Genomic DNA, 23,160 nt, shown 5'->3' with positions numbered 1-23,160 from the left:
GACATGAAGGTAGAAAACGGATCTTGGATGAGAATTTGAGCCTTAGGTTTAATAGCTGTTATCTTCCCTTACTATTTTCAGAATATTTTTCTTCTTCAGGCAATCTCAACTTGGCCTGTTGTGGGGCAGAACTTCTGGCTTCCTGGACTGCTGTTAGCAGAGGAACTCTGAAATCTTCAAAAGAAATATTTCAGGAAGTTACCTGAGGTACTCTTTTGTACCTTAAATGCGCAATAGTATCAATAGTATTATTAGATAAGCATTTGGGGAGCATCTGGGAGCCAGGACACAGCTGGGAACTCAGATGCAGAGCAACAACAGTTGGAAGGCTGATGCCCGAGCACCTGTGGGCTGCTACACCAGCTTTAGTGGCACCAGCACCAGCCACAAGCTGGGAACAGACTCTTCACTTTGAACTTCCTAAACCTGTGCTGCTGCCTGGGAGACCAGTCCCTGGGCAGGGCAGTGGTGGCAGCAACAAGGGAAACATGTTCTGCACAGGGAGTCTTAATTAACTGGGCAGATGTTCAAAACCCCATATATGCATCCAGGTCAACATAAAGGAGCCCAAACACTATCACTGGCCACGTGTCAGTTGGCTGAACTCCCGTGTGCCTCTCTAAGGACGTAAGGAGATGGAGCGTTTTGTGTAACTTGGCGTATGTTACTACCTGGCTTACACAAAACAACATAGCAATCACGTGCAGTTTATGAGTACACTGTGCCAAAAATATTGACCTTCTATTTATGTATATAATATAATCTTGCTACTGTTTGCCATAGTCATGACTGAACTGGTAAAACAGCCTTTTAATTATATAGTTTCTCATATTTGTATAATTTGTCTTTGATGACGGTTTATCAGTTATCATGCAGACATCCAACACAATTGTTCTTATAACATTGGAGTGACAGAGATAACCTGCATTCTAACTCAGGTATGAGAGCTATATATAATACACCAAACTACGAATTTAACATGTACATATAAGTAATATATTTAATACATAGACACTATACTTGAAAATTTGTTACAAACCTCAGACTATGTGGCCTAAGTTAATCCTAGGAATGATCACAGTGCTGTGTGTAAGAAAGTCTCAGGAACAAAAGCAAAACCTTTAAAACCATCTACACACACTCCCAGGGCCTCAGATGAAGCAAGGGGTTTTCCGAGAACAGATTGAGAAATGTTCCCCATGCACATAAATGATGCTTTTCACAGGAGGAAAAAGACCCCACAGCATTACATTGCCATTCTTTGGGATCTCTACTCCTAACAGCAGCACTGTTTATGAACATATATGCAAGACATTTCAACTATGAAAAATAAATAGTGTACTATTTTGCCCTGTCCCTGGGGAAATGGTGTTCCTAACAAAATACTGCTCTCTGCTGGCCTGGCCTGCTTTTTCACAAGGACCTCACTTCCTGCAGTCTTCTTTTCTGTATTACCCAGTCAAAAAGGGAAATAACACCTTGTTTTGCTGGCTCTTTGACTGCATCTTTTAGCAATCTTCATTTAGGATTGAAAACCATTATATTGCTAAGAAAAACAATATTGATATCACATAAATCTTTTGTCTTGAAGAAAAAAATGTTAGTAGTTCTAGAGCCAGAGTAACTTTCTGGAAGTATTCCTGTTTTCTTGCAACTTGAAAGAATAGGCTGTTCATGTAGCAGGCTCCCCATTTTAATGAGCTCAGACAAGAGGTATTTGCAAACCTAAAGGACTGAAGTCTTGTTCTGGGTTTCAGGGAACTTGCTTCTAGGTGGAAATTTTCACAGCAGTGCAAAATCCCAGTGACAACCGTAGGATTCGAGATGGGGCTCCTCGGTCCTTTACTTTAAAAGGCCCCTCTAGGCCTGGGTATCTCCCTGACCAAAAACTTTTAGCATCTTTACTCCCTATTGCTATTTTTTGTTGCTTTATCAAAAGGGGATCACTCAGACCAAAGCTAACTGAAACCCCCCTTATTTGCATTGAATTTACCTTCACACTGCCACTAGGTATCGCTGTGCTGGTATAGCAATAATCATAAAAGCTGACATGTTTTAATCTGTCAGCATCTCATATTTCAGGTCAGAATAAGGTGATGCAATGCTGCAGATTCACAAAGACCACCTAGACCCAGCTGCAAGTGTAATCTTCCCTGCAGTCCCAGGGTATTTACCCAGCAGTCAGGCTGCATCTTTGCTGAGGTGCTCCTGTCTATCATCTTCCTGACAGCTTTACAGCTCCTGAGATGCTCTGACCGACAGGACTGCTACAGCAGCAATTTTGGGATTAGCACCGACAGGAATTAACAGAGAGCTATCAGCTGTTTGTTTTCAAACTGCCTGGACACTCAGACAGGTTTCTGTGGAGAAACCACACTAGGTGTCAGGGTTTCACCTGTAAACTAGGAGATCTAGAAAATAAGTACAGATTCTGTTGCAACCACATCATGGGGGAGCCACAAATCTTAAAGATTTTAAGTCTTTGTGCCTTAATATTCCTTTGCAGGATTCTCCCATTAATAGCACGATTCCTTTTAAATATAATTAAACAAGATTAAAATGAGTCAGGAAAATAGTTGGAAATATCAATTACATTTACCTGGGTAAGGGAGTTTGATTTGAACAGTAACCATCATTTGAAATTCCTCAGTGCCTGCTACTCACAGGACTGGGAAAAGAAGTACCAAACTAATTTACTTTGCAAACACCTCTATGAGAGAGTCATTTACTGGAATTAATAACACCCTGGGAGACTCTGCACTAATTCCTACAGCAAGGTCTGACAGCACAGACACCCATACCTGTGTGGAGCTGTAGGTGGGACAGTTGACAGGGCATGAGTGTCTCGGATACAATTAACAGCATTGTGGCTTAGATCTATGCTCTGCATCTGAGTTCCAAACATCAGTTTCCATCTCTTTTATCATAGAATAATTTCAGTTGAAAGAGACCCTCAGGATCATTGAGTCCAACCATAACGTAATCTAACTCTAGCATGAAACCATGTCCCTAAGAACCTAATCTAAACACCTTTTAAACACCTTCAGGGATGGTGACCCCACTACTTCCCTGGGCAGCCCGTTCCAATGCCTGACAACCCTTTCCAGGAAGAAATGTTCCCTAATATCCAATCTAAACCTCCCCTGGTGCAACTTGCGGCCATTTCCTCTCGTCCTATCACGTGACTACTTGGGAGAAGAGACCAACACCCTCCATGCTACAACCTGCTTTCAGGCAGTTGCAGACAGTTATAAGGTCTCCCCTCAGCCTCCTTTTCTCCAGGTTAAACAGCCCCAGTTCCCTCAGCTGCTTCTCATCAGACTTGTACTTCAGACCCTTCTACCAGCTTTCACTCTCTCCAGCATCTTAATGTCTTCCTTATGATGAGGGGCCCAAAACTGAACACAGGATTCAAGGTGGAGCCTCACCAGTGCTGAGCACAGTGGTACAATCACTCCCAAACTGCCTCTCCTCATTCTTCCCCATCATGTGGAGCAGCAAGCTGTTCCGGGAGGAATTTTAGCTGGTGAAAGACAAAATTATCTTGAGGGAAGAAAAGCCATTATAAAAGTTACTCAGGCAGAAAAAAACTGCTAGAGGAACACGAGGCATGGATCGAAAACAGAGCAGCTATCCAAGGGTGCCCTTTGCTCACATCTACCAATGCTTTCTGCCCCAGAGCAGACCAAATGTGAAGCTGAGGAGTTCTTGTCAGGGCTGGATTTCACAGGGGCCGTAGAGAGTTTCCAGCTGTCCTGCTGCCATCTCTTGGGTGACCCCATCCAAGGGTTAAAAGGACCTCTTCTGCCACTTGCCCAGACACCGGTCTGTTTCACAGCTGTCCTCTGCCCCGCACCTCAGCCTCCTTCATTCTCCCACCTTGGGGACTGTTTCTCTCACACCTCTTCCTCACACCACTCTGTTATTGTGGCATTTTGCCCTTTTAAAAGCACATTTTCCATGCGATGCCACCAATGAGGAGCTCCGCTGGGCTTCATAGGAGGGCTTTTGCAGAACTGGCCATGTCCAGCACAGGGCAACACCGGCTTCTCCTTATGAAAGACGGTAGGAAACAATTACCTTGCCGATATAATAGGCCCAGGCATGATCTCTCAGCAAAGCATATTTTATTAACAATTTTGCAAGACCAGGTGTTCTACCTAAAGGCAGGCACCCGTAACGTGGCAAAAAAATGCTGGCTATATCCCTCCCAAATCCTGGCCACAAATTCCCTCTCGTTCCCCACTGGTCGGGTACTGCAGGGTTTACAGACTACCCAACACTTGCCTCAGTTTACCCATCTAATTCATCTAATTCTAACAGGCCCCTCCCCTTATTGATTTATTTAAAATATGGATTCCTGGCTCATTGGTTACTCTTCTCCCTAGCTTAGCTTTTTAAATACAGTAATCAGTTTGCATTCCAGGATCAGTTTGAAGAGACTTTGTTTTACATTAAGGATTCATAGTCTGATATCTCTCAGTCCTTCCCCCACGCTGGGGTCAGGCGCCAGGTCCCCAGTTTTGTAAAAACAAGATTCCTTCGCTAAACGTCCCTTACCAGACGCCCCACGGCCAATACAGCCCTCCGTGGAGAGTGGCAGGGCTGGGGGGCAGGCCCCGTACCCCGGTCTCACCGCGCCTGCGCAGCGGACGGAGCGGTGGCGTCGCCATGGCGGGGCAGGCGGCAGAGTGAGTGAGGGCGGCGGGGTGGGCTGGGAGCCGAGTTGGGTCCCAGTGGGTGCGGAAGCCTGGGCACGGAGATACGTGTGCGAAGGGGCGCGGCGGCGGGCGGGCGCCCCGTGGGCTGGGCTAGAGTAGGCTAGGCTAGGACAGGCTAGGCTAGGGCGGGCCGGACTGGACCACCCGCACTGAGAGGCCGTGCTGGGGCTGCGTAGGCCCGAGCTGCCAACCGGCCTGTGGCCCGGCGGGCTCCGTCCCGACACCCCAAGGGGTCCCTGCCCTGCCTGCCCTTGCATCTTTCCTCTTGCAGCAAATCTCAGCGTCCCCTAACATAGGCAGGAGGAGTTAATCTCGGTTCTCCGCAGGAAAATGGGAGTAGGAGGGTCTTGCTGTCAGGCTGCTGCTCCTCTGTCCGCCTTACCCTTCCAGCCTCCCCTTTGTTGAGGTGGAGACTTATGTCCCCTCACAGGATCACCCAGTTCCTGCTGCTTTGCTATCGTGACATGTTTTAGCTCTTATGTAGCTGCAGCTGAGGCCTTTCTGGCACATGGAAGAGCGCAGTAATCACCTCGGATATGTGCAGTAATTGCCACCTACACTTCTGTGTGTGCTGATAGAAGCCAGAATGTTGTTTGGTTTGGTTTGGTTTGGGTTTTGTTTGTTTCTTTGCTGGTTTGTTTTTCAGTGCTATCTCACTGATTTCTGTTTCGTGATGACCTGTGATTCCTTTATCCCTATGCTGAGCTGTTCTTCATGTGGATTTGTGCCTGTGGTTTTGCTTTCCTCCATTTTTATAAAATTTTTTCCTACCCGTTTTGGACAATACACTGTAATTGCCTTGGATTTAAATTCCTCCCCCTCATGCCCTCTGTGGACCTCATGAACTTGTATCATCAACAGATTATATATGTGTCAAAACCTTGTTTAAGTCAATTTCGTCAGTTGGTTTGCTTTCTCTTCTTTATTACATTATCAAAGAAAGAAAGGTACAATGCAATTTGCTCCCTATAAATCACCACTGACTGCTTTTTAATCATCTGGATGATGTCATGTGGGCACGAGTGGCTTTCTTGTGTTGTTCTTTGCTGTGGTTTCTTTCCTGCTATTGGAGCTGGGGGCAGGGGAGGGAGTGGGACACTCTAATTCCCTGGATCTTCCTTCTTACCTTTTAAACACTGGTTTTAAATTGTCCTTGTCCAGTCTTCTGGGACCTCCTTCACCATTCAGCAGCTGACAATGTTAACTGCAAGGCCCTGGTTGCCGTGGGGGATTTTAACTTCCCTGATGTTTGCTGGAAGGACTACTCAGCCAGCCAGCCACAGTCTAGGAGGTTCCTCCAGTGCCCTTCTGACGCAAATGGTGGAGGAGCCAACTAGGAGAGGTGCACTGCTGGACCTCATCCCCACTAACAAGGAGGGTCTGGTTGAAGCAGTAAAGGTTGAGGGCTGTCTTGGTTGCAGTGACCATGAAATGGTGAAGTTCAGGATCTCGTGTGTCAGGAACAGAATAGCAAGCAGAATCACAAACCTGGACTTCAGCGGGGCCAACTTTGGCCTTTTCAAGCAATTGCTAGGGGAAGTCCCATGAGCAAGGCTGCTTGAAGGTAAAGGGGCCCAAGATAGTTGGTTAGCATTTGGGGACTGCTTCTGCCAGGCACAAGATCAGAGCATCCTGACACATAGGAAGTCAAGGAAGGGAGCCAGGAGACCTGCGTGCTTAAACAGGGAACTGCTGGGTAAGTTCAAGTGGAAGAAGAGAGTTTATAGATCATGGAAAGAGTGGCTGGCCCCTTGGGAAGAATATAAGGCTGTTGTCAGAGGGTGTAGGGAGGCAACTAGGAAAGCTAAGGCCTCCTTAGAATTAAACCTGGCTAGAAGGGTCAAGGGCAATGGAAAGAGCTTTTTCAAATACATGGCAGATAAAACTAACATCAGAGGCAGTGTAGGCCCACTGATGAACGAGGTGGGTGCCCTGGTGACAGAAGATACAGAGAAGGCAAAGTTACTGAATGCCTTCTTTGTTTCTGTCTACTCTGCCGGGGGCTGTCCTGAGGAGCCCCGTACCCCTGAGGCCCCAGAGGAAGTCAGGACAATGGAGGAGTCTGCCTTGGTTGATGAGGACTGGGTTAGGGAGCAATTAAGCAATCTGGACATCCATAAATCCATGAGTCCAGATGGGATGCACCTGCAGGTGCTGAGGGAGCTGTCTGAGGTAAATGCTGGACCACTCTCCATCATCTTTGCCAAGTCTTGGGAAATGGGAGAGGTGCCTGAGGACTGGAGGAAAGCAAATGTCACTCCAGTCTTCAAAATGGCAAGAAGGAGGACCCGGGTAACTATAGACAGGTCAGCCTCACCTCCATCCCTGGGAACGTGATGGAACAACTTATCCTTGGTGTCATTTCAAGGCATATCAAGGATAAGAGGGTCATTAGGGGCCAACATGGCTTCACCAAGGGGAAGTCGTGCTTGACCAAGCTCATAGCCTTTTATGAGGCCATAACCAAGTGGAGAGATGATGGCAGAGTGGTGGATGTGGTCTACCCTGACTGAAGTAAAGCCTTTGACACAGTCTCCCACAGCATCCTTGCTGGTAAACTGAGGAAGTGTGGTCTGGTCAATCGGGTAGTGAGGTGGAGTGTGAACTGGCTGAAGGAGAGAAGCCAGAGACTCATGGTCAATGGGGCGGAGTCTGGTTGGAGGCCTGTATGGACACTTATGACAGTAGCCGATATATCAGTCTTACTCCAGGTGCTGAAGGAGCTTCAGGCATTAATTCTTTTACTTGCCTGCAGTGGTGTGTGGCTCCTTGTGTCTAAGTTGGTTTTTTTTTTTTACCAGGCTGGTTCCTGTAGTGACTTACTGCTTACCTTGACTGTTGTGCCAAACTTAACACAGATCTAAACCAACTAACAGTTAAGTATTTAACTAATGTTTAAGTCAAGTTTACTCCTGTAAGTCCCTTATCAAATAACCATCATACTCTTAGATGCTTTCAGCAAGTTTAGAAAATAAAATGTACCTTTTCTGTTGGATATAGGAGTAATATGGGAACCACCTGTTCTGTGTGAAAGACAAGAAAGAAAACATTTGATAAAGGGAAGAAACAAAGCATCAAATAAATGGAAGCCATGAAGATATCAAAGCGCTTCTTTGCTTTTGGGATTTTGGCATGCATAGCTCTTTATGTTGCATACATAAAATGTTGTTTGGATTCCAAACCAGTCATGGGAGCAACAGAAGGAGCTGCTGAAAGCAGGGGAGACAAACCGAGCTATCAGGCACTTACCGCAGATCTCTCGGTCTTTTATGGAATTATGTTTGATGCAGGAAGCACAGGAACTCGCATCCATATTTTTAAATTTACACAGCAGCCAAAAGGTATGGCTTTCTCATTGCATGATAGATTATTTCTTCCTTAACACATGGAACAGATTATTGATGATTCTTTTCCAGCGATTACTTGAACAAACATGCCTCAGCTCTCTAGAGAGACATCAGGAAGTATATTATGATTCAAGCATGTGGGTTTGGATGAAATTAGGAAAACATTCAACATGGAGAAAATACTGTAATGTCAGAATGTGAACTAAATAGCAGCTCTACCTTTAGAATGATGCCTTGAAGAAAAGCAGTTTTTCATCACACTGCTTGGTACAAGTTCGGACTGCCTTATTCTCCCCAAATTTTCACCATGAGGTTGTTGGTTGTCTCCAGATCTGGCAGTGAGCTGCTTCTCTCTCTGTTGTCTGTTTTAATGCATCTTTGGCTTCAGTATTTGATTTAAACTGCAGAACTCCACTGTTTGATTTAAATTGTGTATTGCATCTGAACAAAAAGTATTGCTGAGAAGCAAGACAGAAGTGGATGTAAAAGCTTCAGTTTTCCTCTGCAGTTGTAAGCTTCATTTGTTTAGGTGTTGTCAGCTACTATTTCTGAAACTCTTAAAAATGAAAGAACCCATGTGGATGCTTTGAGGATTAGCAGTGTATGGTTTTTGGTGTGATTTGCCTATGGGGGAGCACCTTAGGTTTGCAGAATGAGCTAGTGTGAGGCTTAGCCACCAAAGGCGCTAAACAAAAATCCATGAATTTCCTTCATTCTTCTTCCAGTGTATTCCTAAATCTTTGCCTCTTCTTTCTCTGCTTCTCTTTAAACAAAATCTCAGAATATAGTGCAGGTAACACTATGGAGTACAGTTTGTTACAGGAGGATGTCAAGTTCTTGTTGTCTTGCCTGCAGGTTTATATAATTGTCTGTATTGTGACTGTCGAAAATACTTAGGTCTGGTTCCCTCTGCTGCCATTGAAGACGGTGGTAAAGCTTCCACTGGCTTTTGCTGGAGTCAAATTTAGCCAGAACAGAGCACACTGAAACCTTGTTACTGGTGCAGATTGGGAAGCTGCACATGGCAGGTGTAAGGGCTCAAAGAGAACTTGCACCCATCTGGTGGTTGTCTGATGTACATGAAAAATATGTGCATAGTGGACACAAGCACCTGAAAAACAGTCACGACTTTTAAAAATAGTTTCCTTGGGAGCTAATTCCATAGTAAGGGCTGTATTTAAAGTTCAAGTGGCTGTTGATAGTTTATTAAACAGAGGCTTCACTTGACTTCCATTAGCACGTAATGATGTAATTTTCTTTTTGTGTATGCAAAATTTTATGTGCCATTACTTATTTTGGAATACTGCTTTTGAACAGAGACTCCCAAATTAACCCATGAGACGTTTAAAGCACTGAAGCCTGGTCTATCCGCATACGCTGATGATGTTGAAAAGGTAATTTTGTTTCTGTTGCTATGAAAGTACATGTGCCAAAACCTCCTGTTCTTGATGTGCCCTGCAAATCACGTGTTGCTGTGGTACAGGATGCTGAACTGTCTCAGTTCAGGGAAGTGTTTCCAAATGATACAAGCCCTCAGTAAAAGTTGATGAGCATGCAGAGGAGTGAGTAACAGAATGCATCTAGTCCTGCGCAGTGATGTTGTTAATTAAGCACAGTGGATGTTTTTCCTATCTCTGCCTTAAGATTTTTGATGCATTTAGTAAAATGACAAAAGAGCTCTGCTGGATTGGAGAAGAACCTTCTCCAAAAGTGACCAGAATTGGATTCTCAAGGAAATAGTCTAAAAAACAGGTTAAGTACTAAATTACTTCTCTCCCACCTCCCTTGCCTTCTGACTCACAGGGATTTAGGCACTTCCTGAGCCAGACCTACACCCAGCTCATAGTGTCTTACTGGCTCCAAAGACCTTTTTTTTTTCCCCCACAAGGATTTGTCATCATACTGCTTTTCCAACCTTTTGTAGCCAAAATACTCAGTGGCAGGGAGCTCTGTGTCACTGAAAAAGTGACTCTTCCTGTTCATTTTTGACCTGTTGCTGGATAACCCATTATATCTATCTATATCTATATCTATATCTATATCTATATCTATATCTATATCTATATCTATATCTATATCTATATCTATATCTATATCTATATCTATATCTATATCTATATCTATATCTATATCTATATCTATATCTATCTATTATATCTATAACCCATTATATCTATCATGTGTCATGCTATCAGAGATGGTGAGTCCTCTACCTTCTCCTGACCACCTGTGATACTCACTTGTCTCTGTTCCACATTTACAGTGAATCATACCTCTTATCACCTTTTTGCCCTTCTAAGAAAGGCAAATCTAAAGAGTTTCTAAGATGCAAAAAATTGTTCTTTCTCTGCTCACAGAGTGGCCAGGGAATAAAAGAGCTCCTGGAGGTGGCAAAGAAGGACGTTCCAATGGAGCTGTGGAAGTTTACTCCTCTGGTCCTGAAAGCCACAGCTGGCCTACGGTTGCTGCCAGGAGAGAAGGCTCAGAAGTTGCTGGATAAGGTACTGTCTCTTGTCTTTCCGTTTGCTTTCCAGAAATTTTATAGCAAAATCTGGTGCTTTCTGTATAATGTACATACTCTCTTATCTTCATGTATGTGAGCCATTCCTGTAATTTAACCCTGAAAGCAGTACAGAGCTACCTGATCTCAAATGGGGTTTGGGGAAGAAATTGCATGAGTACAAGCACAGAGGAATTATGACAGCTCCAAATAAGCATGGAGATGACATATAATATAACAAGTGTAATGAGATACTCCTGACGGTCATCATAGGTTTGTTCTTACTGGGTGTATTTGCTGGTGGTTTTGACTAGGATGCTGCTATTTTGAGAAAAGCACTCTACTGTTTGATTGGTCATGTTACCAGCCTGCTGCTGCAAGGTGTCTCCTTTATATTGGTTGGAAATAAAGTCAATTGTATTTATAGGCATGTAAAATACGCTTAATATTTTTAAAATATATAAAAATAAGCAATATGTTCCAGACCTTACAGCTGCAGTGAAAGTTTGAGTGTGCGCTGAATGTACTCTTTTCTAAGCAATAATTGGAAGGAAGAAATGTGGTGTGGTTGCAACCAATGTCTGTTTTGTTCTCTACTGCCTGCAAGCTGGCCCATTCATCTCCACACTGAATTTCAGCTGGAATGCTGCAGTTGTTACTTTAGAGGGCTCCGAAAACATAGGGCTTTGCCACCACATGTAGGATGTAGTGTAGAGGACCTCTAACAGCCAACATGCTCCTGTTAAAAATACCATTCCCTGGGGCATTCCTGACAGCCAGGGTGTCCATCTCCTGCCTACGCTCTGCATTTATAATAACCTGTGGGTGACCAGTTGCAGCAAAGTGAACTGGGCTCCCTTCTTTACCCATGTCCATCCCTTGTTAATGGCATTTCTGATCAACTTTCATGCTTGAAAACCCACACATCCATCCCTGTCTCTGCACCAAGCTGCAGAGCCAGTGTGTAAGTCACTAACCTTTCATAGCAGAGCACAGGGTGAGCAGCAGTCAGGATCTGGTCCAGAGAAGAAAAGCAGTTGTGTAAAACTGGAGTTTGAAAAACCCCTGCTTTCCAGCTGAAAAAAAGATTTCTCTGAGTGTAGCTTGTATTTGAACTACAGGTGAAGGAGATTTTTCAGGCTTCCCCCTTCTTCGTGAGGGACAACTGCGTGTCGATAATGAAAGGAACTGATGAAGGTAGGCTAACTTGTGGAGACCCTTTCTGCAATCCTGGAGATTCCTGCTGCATTGTGAGAATCCCCACTCACTGTAGCAGGAACCCCCAAGCAGTAGGTTGGGCAGTTTTTACACTGCCTCAGGCAGTGCCTGCCGAAGAGATCTTGTGCTACATTTTCCAATTTGAGGTCCTGAAGTCTGTCCTGATTTTCAAAGCTCTGAGTGCCAGGCATTTCCCGTGGGATCACAAGGAAGCCACTGTGGAGTCAGCACTTCTGGAAAGGTTTCTGAGTATTTACTTATTGAGATGGTCTACAACAACTGGGTTTGCACACCCTGCTCTTGGTAGTGCTTGTCAGAGCTTTCTGGAAGTATTTGGTCATGATGTTAATTATAACTGATCTAATGAGTGTGATTGTGAATTCAATTTGAAAAAATGTTACATAGACAAGAAAATACGTGCTGAAATAAGTTGATTCTCATAAAAAATACTGAGGACAGAACCCAGAATCAGTCTTGATTTAAAATAATTTGAAGAAACATGTCTGCATTCTAAGTAACTGAGTGCTGAAATGTGTTTTAAAACTGCTTAGAAACAAAACTTTAAAATAGTTGGAGCTACTTGGAGCTGTTTATGAGTTTCTTTTTTACTGCTTAATGAAAGAAAGACATTGTAATTCTTCTTTTTGTTTTCTTTTACAATCGTTAATAGCAGTGACAGCCTTGGTTCAGCCAAAGGTTGAACTAGACTGTGCTCCCTAGAATGCCTTGAGTTTTAACCACATGGATAAATATTTACATTTATTAACATAAGGCCCACTAGTTTATCTAATTTATGGAGCAAAGGTTTATAAAACAAGAGGACAGGAGCAGTACAGCTCACAAAAATCCTTAGAGGAAAATAGGAAAAATTGGAACACTAAAAAGATTAGAATTCTTAGTATTCGAAAGCAAAGCCAAGTGCCTGACATCAAATAAAAGCCTGCCAGTGTATGTTTTCCTAGAAAATTAACAATGTGAGTGTCAGTCATTTCCTTATCTTTTAGCTAAGCACTAAAGCCTTTGTGACTTCTCAATTAAGTTTTTGACCTGTGAAATACAGAGTTCTCCGGGCACTTCATATGTGGGGATTCTTTTCCAGATATCACATAAGCTCTGGTATAGAATGTCATTCTCTTTGTTCAAGGTATCTGATCTAAGCCGCTGAAAGTTGTGGCAGCACTGGCTTTGAGGCAGGGTGGGTCAGGGGAGCTCAGCAGAGCCAGTCCTATTTACCTTTCTTGAAGGTCCTTCTTGCTTAGCTCTCAGCTAAATATGCTTTGGAGACTTTGTATTAGAAGTCTTCCATTTGTGAAAGGGGGACAAGGGAGCTTGTGGCAGGTGGTATGTGGTGTCTCTGTCTGTTGGATGACAAGCTCTGGTTTGCTGATGATTTTGTTTCAATGGTACAGTTAAATTGTATGAGAAAACTTAAAAATGCCTCCAGCTAGAGCAGGAAGACCTTGCAATTCATCTCACCTTATTTGTTACTGTTGTGTGATAAAATGAAACGCTATGATCTAACGGTGCATTTTCTGTATATTTCCCTTATTAGGTATTTCAGCCTGGATCACAATAAATTTTTTAACAGGTATGTGTACATGAGCATGTGCATAAAGATGTGACTGATGCTGTGAAATTCATGCTCTTTTCTGCCCTTGCATCGCATTTGCTCATTCATTGGGGTGGAGTGGCAGAAAGAAGTCTCTGGGAGTAAGTCAGCAGTTGTTTTTGGCCTAGCCTTTTAAAGTCATTAGGATTTCGGCCATTTACTTGCCAGAATGAGGAGTTTAATCCCCTTTCCTAGAGGATTAACATAGCCTTTCTTTCATTTCCCTGTAGGGTACTAGAGCATTTTATTCCTTTTTAAAGTCTGCCACTAATTCTGGCTAAATCTTTAATGTGGATGTTCTAGATCTGCTTGGCAGCTGCTCAGAATGAAAGAAAGTGCTGTGCTACTTCCTTACAGATTTATGACAGAAATACCAGAAGTATTTACACCACTGAGTTACAAAAGGGTAGCTGAAGAGTAAAGAAAAAAGTGAGTTGAACCCCGCTCTGACAATAAGTGGAGCAGTCTCCTTTCCTGAGTGCTTTATTCAGTGCACACAGCGTGTGAAGCAGTATAAGTGCTCTAAAGCTTTTTATGCTCACAGGAAATATCAGAAAGGTCAGAGATCTTCTAACATCAGCTGTTATGAGGGATACTGAGGTACTTGGCACCAACTAATCTTATCAGGAAGGTGTATTGGAAGGATCTAACTGAGAAGAACTGGATTTAATAAGAAGAGGGGTCTAGACTGTCAGCAGGAAGAATTTCAAGAGACCTGAGTCTCTTAGGCCAGCTCTTTTCAGTCTGTCATCCCCTTGGCCACAGGAAAGGAATCTGCAAAATATCCCTAAGGGATCAGGGAAAGGAGGCCAACAAAACCACATTCCTTTGTGTTACAAAGTGGTTACCAGAGTAGAATTTGCAAAGGGTCCTTGCATCCGCTGAGAAATGTTTAGGAATCCAATCACCAGAGCTGCTGTAATTAGGTCATGAATAGCCACCAGAGAAATAAGAGAAACTCTGTCACGTGAAGATTTTCAGGGAGCCCTGATAAAGCCAAAATAAGTGCCCAGTAGATAAGGATATAATTTAGTTCTGTCTGGAAGCTGACAGGTGAAGTTAGATTGTCCTCTTTCTTTACCAGTATACTTCTGGTTTTGTTCCTAGCCAGTTTCTCACAGTGCTCTCTGTTTTGTCACACATTTCAGGTAGCCTAGATGATCCTCAGAAGAGAAGTGTAGGGATGCTGGATTTGGGTGGTGGATCAACACAGATCACCTTCCTTCCACGCACTGAGGTAATGTGAACATGCACACTGTTCGGAAATGCTCCTGCAGAAATCACTAACTGCTAAGATCTGCTTCTCTTGGAGACAGACCAAGAGTTTGTTGTTGTGACATGAAGCCACATTTCTGACAGAAAAACCCTGGTCACTTTGTCACATCTGCCTTGTTATCATCCATCATGGAGGCATTTACAACTCTTTGTCAGTCCTCTTACTCCACCTCATGGATCAGTGGTGCATGTGGTGAATCTACCAGGTCTGCATTATCTTGGGGAAAATGTAGTGTTCACCTGAGGGTCTTAATCCTTGACTCTGTGTTTGTGCTGCTTATAGAAAAGAACTCAAAGGCAGTGCTGTTAATGAATTCAACTCCAACATTTGGCCTATATTGGCTTGTAAGAACAAAGTAAGATGCCTTATCAGTCCTTGATTCTGGTTTTGCTGAGGTCACTCAGTTGCAAATGAATGTTTTCTAAGGAGCAACTGTCATTACACAGTAAAAAATACATGCTGAAATTTATCATTTCAGCTTGCTGTTGTGGTGTTTTTACAGCTGTTCTGCGGACTAGAATCCCTGAGGATGTGGAATTGTCAGGCTCTAGCCTGAGCAAAGATACTGTTCATAGTAAAGCTGTGCAAAAGCAAAGGGTTGGGTTGCTGTATCTGGTGTCCCAGACTGGGCTAATCAAGACATTGTGCTCTTACAGCAGAATGACAGGGGATGTGAAGAGTCCAGGATGTGGACATTCTGGGTTTAGAGATGGTGTAAGATGCAAGCAGCATGATCAGCCTTGTGGCCTGAGCTTTTCTCCTCACAGACACGCTAGCCATACTGGTGCACTTGGGGATGCAAAGTGCTTTAGACAATTACCTTTTAATTTCTTCAGAGCACAGGCTGATCCTCACTCTGTTCCTTGGTAACCATAGAGATGGCTTGTGGAAGTTCACAGCTGAATTCCTTTGAGTAGGAAGTCAGTGCTTGCCTGGCTTTCATGTTATTTTGTGTGCAGTTTTCCCTAATAGGGATCATGTGAAGAGGCAGTTACTGTACCCTCTAGATAAAAGCAGTTAAGAGCTGGAGTAAGGACTCCTTTTTAATTAAATAATTCTTTCATACACCAGTTTGGTGTGGATACAAATAGAAATGTAACCAATTTAGACTCTGTCATGTGAAGATAGTATTTTAGCTCAAGGTTTTATGGTTGTCTTGTGTATCAGCAGTCAAATCAAAATACTTGCAAGTTCATAATTTCTCTCTGAACCACACTAGGATTGTTTAACTTTTTGGTAATGTTTTGGGAGATTGTGTTGTTGATGTTTGCTCTTGCTGGCAGAAACCGTGCAGTAACATCTTTTTCTCCCTCCAGGCAACTCTCCAGACATCACCAGCTGGCCATACAACTTCATTTCAGATGTTTAACAACACCTACAAGCTGTATTCCTACAGGTTAGTTGTGGGAAGGAGAGCACACTGTACAGATAGAAGCTTTCTATGAATTCAGTGATATCTAGCTGTTTTGCTAAAGTGGGGTCCTTGTAAATGAGTACTGGGAAGAAGCATTTGCTGTTGTGGATAAACTTTGGCTGCCTGTCAGGTGCTCATCAAGTAGCTCTATCACTCCCCTTTCATCAACAGGACAGGAAAAAGAAAACAGAACAAAAAGCTTTTGAGTCAAGATCAGGACAGGGAAGTAATTTACCAATGACTGTCATGGGCAAACCAGACTTGACTTAGAGAAGTTAATTTATTTTATTGCAAATTAAACAGTAGGATAATGAGAAATAAGAAAAAAATCAAAAACATCTTCCTCCCACTTCTCCCTTCTTCCCAGTCTCAACTTTACTGCCAACTCTTCTACCTCCTCACCACCAAGTGTTGCAGGAGGAGGGAGGATGGGGATTGTAGTCAGTTCATACCACTTTGTCTCTGGCATTCCTTCCTTCTCACTGTCTTTCCCTGCTCCCAGTGTTTTGGGCAGAGGGAATTCGCTTCGTCCCACACCTGTGCTTGCTGTGGGGTGTGTTTGGCCTCAAAAAGAGTCAATTCTGTGTGTTAGAGTTTGTGCTGCCTTTGAGGAGGGTAGGAGAAACATTAGAGGAACAGTTCCCAGTTCTTCAGGAGCCAGCTATTGCCTTGACCCTTGACAGCTATTGCCTGTGCTTTTTCAAAGAGAGATTATCCTTCTGGATAAGGGTAATAAGAGAGCGGGTTGTCACACTGTTCCCTTTACCAGAGTTAGCTGCTGACTCGGGTCATTTTGCTGGCATGTCCCAGCTGAGTTGTCAGTAGAGTAACAGAGGAAGGATGTTTGTTGTTCACAGAGGCTTTTATCCCTTTGCAGTTACCTGGGACTTGGGCTGATGTCAGCAAGGCTCGCCATTTTAGGAGGAGTTGAGGGAGAAACCTGTAAGTTCGGGGCACTCAAGGGTTGTCTCTGAGCAAGGGGTACGTAAGTCCTGTTGTGGAGGGAGGAGTTGTCTGTCCCCTTCTCACTTGGCTTGAAGTTCTGAGTGGTATGTGGACTCCTGTCATCATGGCTGGGTGCATTTGAGACAAATGCAGGTGGCGACACTGCTAGATCCCAGGAGACCTGAATTATTTTCATCACTGGGGGGATGATGGGACATCTGAGCCATGACAGGGCTTGGAGGTGCCTTGCTGAGGTTGTAATACCCTGTGGAGCAGGGCTGGGGGTGATGGATCTGAAATTAACTTCTTATGTTTTTCCCTGATGTGGCTTTGTTTCATTTCTGCAGTAGGAGAAGGGGAGGAATTGATCAGCCCTTGTTTACCCCCTGGCTTCGAATCAGAGTGGCAACATGCTGAGATAATGTACAAAATTAAAGGACAGAAGGCAGGTATAGTGATTAATCACTCTTCCTATCTAGGACAGGATGCTATTAGCAGAGTAAATGATATATTCTCAGCCTCTTGCAAAAACACTAGATTCTGTGTTTACTGTTCTGTCTGTCTCTTCTCAATGGGCTGTTAAAAGAGATTCTGCAGATTCTTGTACCATGGTGTGTCTGTCCAGTCGCTAAAACTGCTAGTGGTAAAGTAGGTGGAGCTGAGCAATCCCTGAACAGGTCTTTAAAAGACTTCTGCCTCAAATGATGTTGTCCATCTCTGCATACTTAGTCCCAACCTGAGGATGGTTAAGTGTTGCCACTGGAAGAAGATGCAGATTTCAGTTCTCTGTGAGGAGCATACGAAGTGCTGTTGTGCAAAAGGGAGCCTGTTTCCTGGCAGATCCCTAATGAATGATATGTATATTTAACTCTCTGCCTATAATATGCTGGGTTTCTTTGCCTTCTTTTAGGTGAGCCTCTGTATGAGTCTTGTTCCAATGAAGTTGCAAAGGTGCTCTACAAAAAAGTGCATAAAGCTGAGGAGGTGAAGGACTTGGATTTTTATACTTTCTCCTACTACTATGACCGTGCAGCAGATGTTGGTCTCATAGGTATGTTTGCTTCTTTATTAATTTCATTTTAAATGACAAGTTGTGGAAGAAATGGTAGCACTTACGCACATCACAATGCTTTGCTAAGCCGTCATGGAACGTAGTCTTTTGTTACACTGCTGTGCAGTGTTGGTCTTGACTGTATACTGAATGCTATTTGATTTCTATAAAGAAGGGACTGGAGCTGTGAAATAGGACCTGCAATTTCTGGTAGTGGTTTTTAAACAAACTGTCTGCATTTCGGAGATCGTTGTTGTCTGATTAACTTTACAATCCAAAATAGAAAAGAAGCCCTCATAATGATAAACAAATTTATTGGGTGTTAAAGCAGTAAAGTGATCTTCGACTTTTTGTTTTGCTTTGCTGACCTTTTTAGGTGGAATGAAGATTTTCAGGTGATTCCACATGTATACAGAATACATCCATCTCTTTTCCAGTGGTACACTGGTGTACCCAAGGCTATCGTGTTCAGTGGTTGAAAACAGGTGATGAGATCTCAAGATAGTTTGGACAAACATACTTCCCTCCTCAGCCACTTTGCTTTACAAATGATTTCAAATTTATTATGTTGCAGAGCACCACTGCCTTGACAGATCTTGTTAAAGGTGTTTGGTAACTGTGTTCAGGCATCACAGGGCAGGGCATCAGAGACATGGGGACAAGGTGAGAGAGTCTGTAAACTATGTTTCTTTAGGAAACAAGGCTGGAAGTTCTTCATAAAATTAGGCTTTTCAATCTGTATAAAGAATCTTTAAAGGTGCTTTTATCTTTAAAGAGAGTGTGAGTTTTATCATTGATTTCAGTGGCTCAAGGTTTGATTTCCAAACAACTTTTATGACTTGAATCTACAATTGCCCTTATACAAAAACCATTAAAAAAAGCACGTTTGGTTTTTTTTTCTTTTAGATAAAGAAAAAGGAGGAAGCGTAACTGTTGGTGACTTTGAAATTGCAGCTAAATATGGTGAGTGAAATACAAATACACACTAGTAATTGTGTGTAAATTCATACCTGGGTGGCAAATGTGTGACATGCTAAGAAGCCCTAAGGGCTAAGAAGCCCTATTTAAAGTAGATATTCAGCACCTCTCTCTGTAGCATTTTACCAACATTTCTGCTTATTTCTGAAAATCTCAACTATTTTTATATTAATTCTTGCTTTTGCAGCCTACATAAGACACATAATACATTTCAAAACTCCCTCAAGAACTACTAATAAACTTGTCAGTTAACAGTTGTCCTGAAATCGTGCTTTAAAAATAGATGTGGTGTTCTCATCCTGTTAGCATAACCTGTTTTTTCTTTTTGTCTTAAGATTTGTTCATATGCTTAACTGTTAATCAGAAGAGGGGGGAAAACTGATTCATAGCTTTTTGCTTCATCAGCTGCAGCGAGAACTGCCTATACAGACTGACAAATGTAACATTCTTTACTTAATACCACAAACTCAGGATTTGACCTTTGGTAAACTTTATGAATGACTGAACAATTATTGCATTTCTGATTTCTGGACTATGATTTGCGTAATTCTTCCTGAGAAAGAAGTGGGTTTTATTTTGGTTTTGTCCTTTTTTTTTTTTCCTTTGGTTTTGTCAAAATCTGTTGAGTGTTTATGCTTAACAAACAAAATTGATCATATTTTTAAAGGCTTGAAGTAGATAGAAGGGGAGTTGGAGGCCCTTTTCATCCTTTCCTGGAGAGGTACAAGAAACCCAGCTGTCTTAGGGGCGAGACAAGATGCCGTGATCTTTCCAATGTGCCAAAGCTTCTGTGCTTCTGCTAACACGTGCATGTCATTTCAACCCCATTGTAACAGGTTCTGTCACTGTCCAACTCAACTGACGAGGTGTTTTATGGACTCATGTGAGGTTTTTCAAAGCTGGGCCCACAGTGCTCATTCATACACTGCTTTCTTTCTCCTTAGTATGTAAGACCATGGAAATCAGCCCCAGGAGCAGCCCTTTTCTCTGCATGGACCTGACATACATCACCTTCCTCCTGCAAGAACTCGGCTTCCCGAAGAGCCAAGTCTTTAAGGTGATGCACAAAAGGGATTGCTGGGGAGGGTGGGCAGAAGGGTGCTGAGGCAGCAGTTGTCATGCCTGGAGCTCAGTCCTGAATTTGCCTTCTTGCTCCAACACATGCTCTGTGATAGGGAGTGGAGGAACACTGTCCCCATGGTGGTGATGACCAGTTGTGATAACCTTCAGCACTGTATTCACCTTACATGCTTCTCCTTCTCCCAAAAACTTGTGGTTTAACTTTTTTTGGTTGTTTGTTTGTTTGTTTTTTTCCAGCTTGCCCGGAAAATTGACAATGTTGAAACGAGCTGGGCACTGGGAGCCACTTTTCATTACATCGACTCACTCAATAGGCTGCAGTACTAAAGCTCCTCGAAGGCAACTTTTGGGATTCTCAATTTTTGGAAGCCCAACATGGGAGAATCTATTGAAGGGCCTGCTTTTGGATTCTGGGAGGTCATCATAAACTAGGCCTCTTTCCTTCCACTCCCTGGCAAGTCCTCTCCATCACTAGCTCTTTTTTACAGTGCAGAATGTAGTATCTAAAGAATAAGCCTTGATTTGACAGCATCTGCAGTCAGCTTGATGTAAAACTTGATCATTGTTGAAGGAAGACCAAGACTCTGCAGGACATCTATGATCTCTGTGAGAAAAAAAGTGCTGTTTTGGATTATGCCTGTACTATGTGGTTGTACTGTGCCGAAGTTGCTGTAGGAAAGGGTCACTCCATAAGGAACTCTTTGCCATCCTGATTACAGGGTGCTTTTTCCTGCTTGTAAGCAGTTTCCAGTGATTATTTTTAGTTTACTTCTTCTGTGTTTAAAGGTGAGGTTGTGTGCAATGTAAGTCTCAGCTCTGCATTTTACTTGCTGAATTAGAAAAGCTCCAGAGCAATCTAGAAACTTGATATGAACTTAGAGGCATGAATTAGAGCCCATGTGCCCTGTAGCGTTAAAGGCTACAGCCTAATGATGGTTCCCTGGCTGTTGGAGCTGTGTGGTAGAAGAGGATACCAAATTTACAAGGCCTGGGAGTTGGGTATGGGGCTGAAGATGGATTTGACAGTTCTAGAATCACTCGTGGCAAGACTGATGGACAAGACACAGCCACAAAAATAAACCCTGAGTGTGGCTTATTGGACCTCACAGACATTTGTGCCTTGGCAAAGTTGATGCAAGACCTGGGATGAATGCATTTATGTGGTGTTTTGAGTGCCGCTTCCTGCAGATACCTTCATTTATCAAAGCGAAGTGTATTGTGGTTGCACTGAGCTGTGGCAGGGTGGCTGTGATGCACCACTCCACCAGTAGGGCTGGAAGTGATCTTGGAGGTAGCGGGAGCTGGGGAGGACTTGCGGTATTCGTAATCTAACTGTGGAACTGTGTTGTATGTGCATGGATGTTTAGAGCAGATTCGAGTGGGCTTTTGGGGCTACAAAAGATCCCAGGCCCCTGGAGAGCCAGCACCGCCTGTCCCAACTCATGGGCTTATGGCCACAGCCTTGTCCTTTTCCTGGGGCAGTGAGATGTGGTATGGGGTGTGCTGTGCTGCAGGGCTGCTGGATCTGCAGCTGAGTGTACAGAGGACACTTGAACCCCACCGTACTGACAATAAAATCCCAGTTTAAAATGAAAATGTAGTGATTGTGTGGCTTTTAGTGCCAGAGCCCACAAGGTGGGTGTGATGTGCTGAGAAAAAAGTGATTCATAGAATCATTTCGGTTGGGAGACACCCTCGGGATCTAATCCAACCAAGAGTAACCTAACTCTAGCTGTAAACCATGTCCCTAAGAACCTAATCTAAACACCTTTTAAACACTTCCAGGGATGGTGACTCCACCATTTCCCCGGGCAGCCTGTTCCAATGCCTGACAATCCTTTCCAGGAAGAATTTTTTCTAATATCCCATCTAAATCTCCCCTGCTGCAACTTGAGGCCATTTCCTCTTGTCCTATCACTTGGCTACTTGGGAGAAGAGACCAGCACCCTCCATGCTACAATCTCCTTTCAGGTAGTTGTAGGCAGCAATAAGGTCTCCCCTCAGCCTCCTTTTCTCCAGGCTAAACAGCCCCAATTCCGTCAACCGCTCCACATAATGACACGCGGAAACAACTTTACAACCTATGAAGTCATAAAACTTTACAACTCACAGGGTTATAAAGCTGATATGTTTATTTCGACGTTGGGCACAAGGGGGATCATTCAACCATTCATGCGCAACTTCTAACAGTGTGAGGTGTGTTTAAATACAGTAAGGTGTGACATATTCATAATGACCCCAGGAACACCTATATATATTCATAACCTTTCCCCGCTTCTTATTAAAATGAGTCCCAGGTAATAATTTCCATAGTCTCCTCCTTGACCCCTCCTTGTTACGCCTGAGCAATGCCATCTGGTGGTCTTGAGGAGGGGTCTTTGGATGAAGGCTCCTTCAGCTTTGTCACAGTGAACTTTTAACCTTTGGCTCATTATGTTGAATTGACTGGAAACCAGGCTGCCAAGTCGATTGAAACCAGACTGGTTCCCCCCTTTTGCTGTAAATCTTCATTATCTCATCTTCTCAAGTTTACAGCTAGGTGCCTTAGGTTTACATCTAGGTGCTGTGAAACTTCCTATCTTGGCATTTGACGAGGTTCTTTTTTTTTCTTAACATAATTGGTTACATAAAGCTCTAAACTAGGCACCCTTAAAGTGTTAGTTAGTTAGTTCCCTCTATCAATAAGACTAATGAGTGCCCTGATGCCACCTGTCTCCACATGCCATCCGAGTCCCCCGCACCATCGCTGTCCACACATGCCATCCTTGACTCCTCAAGCCATTCCCTAGAGGCCATCCCTGTCCTCACACACCATCCCCATCTCCTCACGCCATCCCGGGACCCTACACACCATCCCCGTCCCCACCAACCCCGCCTCGCCGCCACCCCAGTCCCGGGCACCAGATGAGGCAGGGTCGTGACAGCCACCCCCCAGTGTCGGGGCCGGACAGGGCCGGGAGGCCGCTCCCCTCATCGGGGGTCAGGCCGGGCGCCGGCCGTGCGGGGCTCCGCCTCATCTTG

General features: G+C 43.7%; 1 protein-coding gene across 3 annotated transcripts; it reads left to right on the top strand.

The window, feature by feature from the left end:
- Positions 1-4,611: 4,611 nt before the first annotated feature.
- ENTPD6 (ectonucleoside triphosphate diphosphohydrolase 6) lies at positions 4,612-21,735 on the top strand. 3 transcript variants are annotated; one of them, XM_065059006.1, is made up of 15 exons: positions 4,612-4,691; positions 7,523-7,596; positions 7,722-8,062; positions 9,386-9,462; positions 10,426-10,569; positions 11,690-11,765; positions 13,339-13,374; positions 14,544-14,632; positions 15,988-16,067; positions 16,963-17,027; positions 17,378-17,479; positions 17,941-18,081; positions 18,988-19,044; positions 20,004-20,116; positions 20,377-21,735. In XM_065059006.1, the coding sequence occupies exons 3-15, from the start codon at positions 7,804-7,806 to the stop codon at positions 20,464-20,466; spliced, it is 1,329 nt and encodes a 442-aa protein (XP_064915078.1). In that variant the 5' UTR covers positions 4,612-4,691; positions 7,523-7,596; positions 7,722-7,803; the 3' UTR covers positions 20,467-21,735. The 3 variants fall into 3 exon arrangements, with proteins under 3 accessions (XP_064915078.1, XP_064915079.1, XP_064915080.1); XM_065059007.1 differs by lacking the exon at positions 7,523-7,596 and having other exon boundaries at positions 4,613-4,691; XM_065059008.1 differs by lacking the exons at positions 7,523-7,596; positions 7,722-8,062 and having other exon boundaries at positions 4,634-4,691.
- Positions 21,736-23,160: the final 1,425 nt, after the last annotated feature.

The sequence above is a fragment of the Columba livia genome, chromosome 3, assembly GCF_036013475.1.
Source record: "Columba livia isolate bColLiv1 breed racing homer chromosome 3, bColLiv1.pat.W.v2, whole genome shotgun sequence".
In the NCBI taxonomy this organism is placed as follows: domain Eukaryota; kingdom Metazoa; phylum Chordata; class Aves; order Columbiformes; family Columbidae; genus Columba; species Columba livia.
Note: the sequence above shows the minus strand (reverse complement) of the source record. Positions and strands in the feature narration are given on the sequence as shown.

What these genes read in the sequence shown, in the direction of transcription:
- ENTPD6 (XM_065059006.1), top strand. Translation starts at nt 7,804, where the DNA reads ATGGAAGCCATGAAGATATCAAAGCGCTTCTTTGCTTTTGGGATTTTG. An exon ending in AATGAAAGGAACTGATGAAG is followed by an intron (nt 11,766 to 13,338) that starts GTAGGCTAACTT and finishes TTCCCTTATTAG; the next exon opens with GTATTTCAGCCTGGATCACA. An exon ending in TACAAGCTGTATTCCTACAG is followed by an intron (nt 16,068 to 16,962) that starts GTTAGTTGTGGG and finishes ATCCCTTTGCAG; the next exon opens with TTACCTGGGACTTGGGCTGA.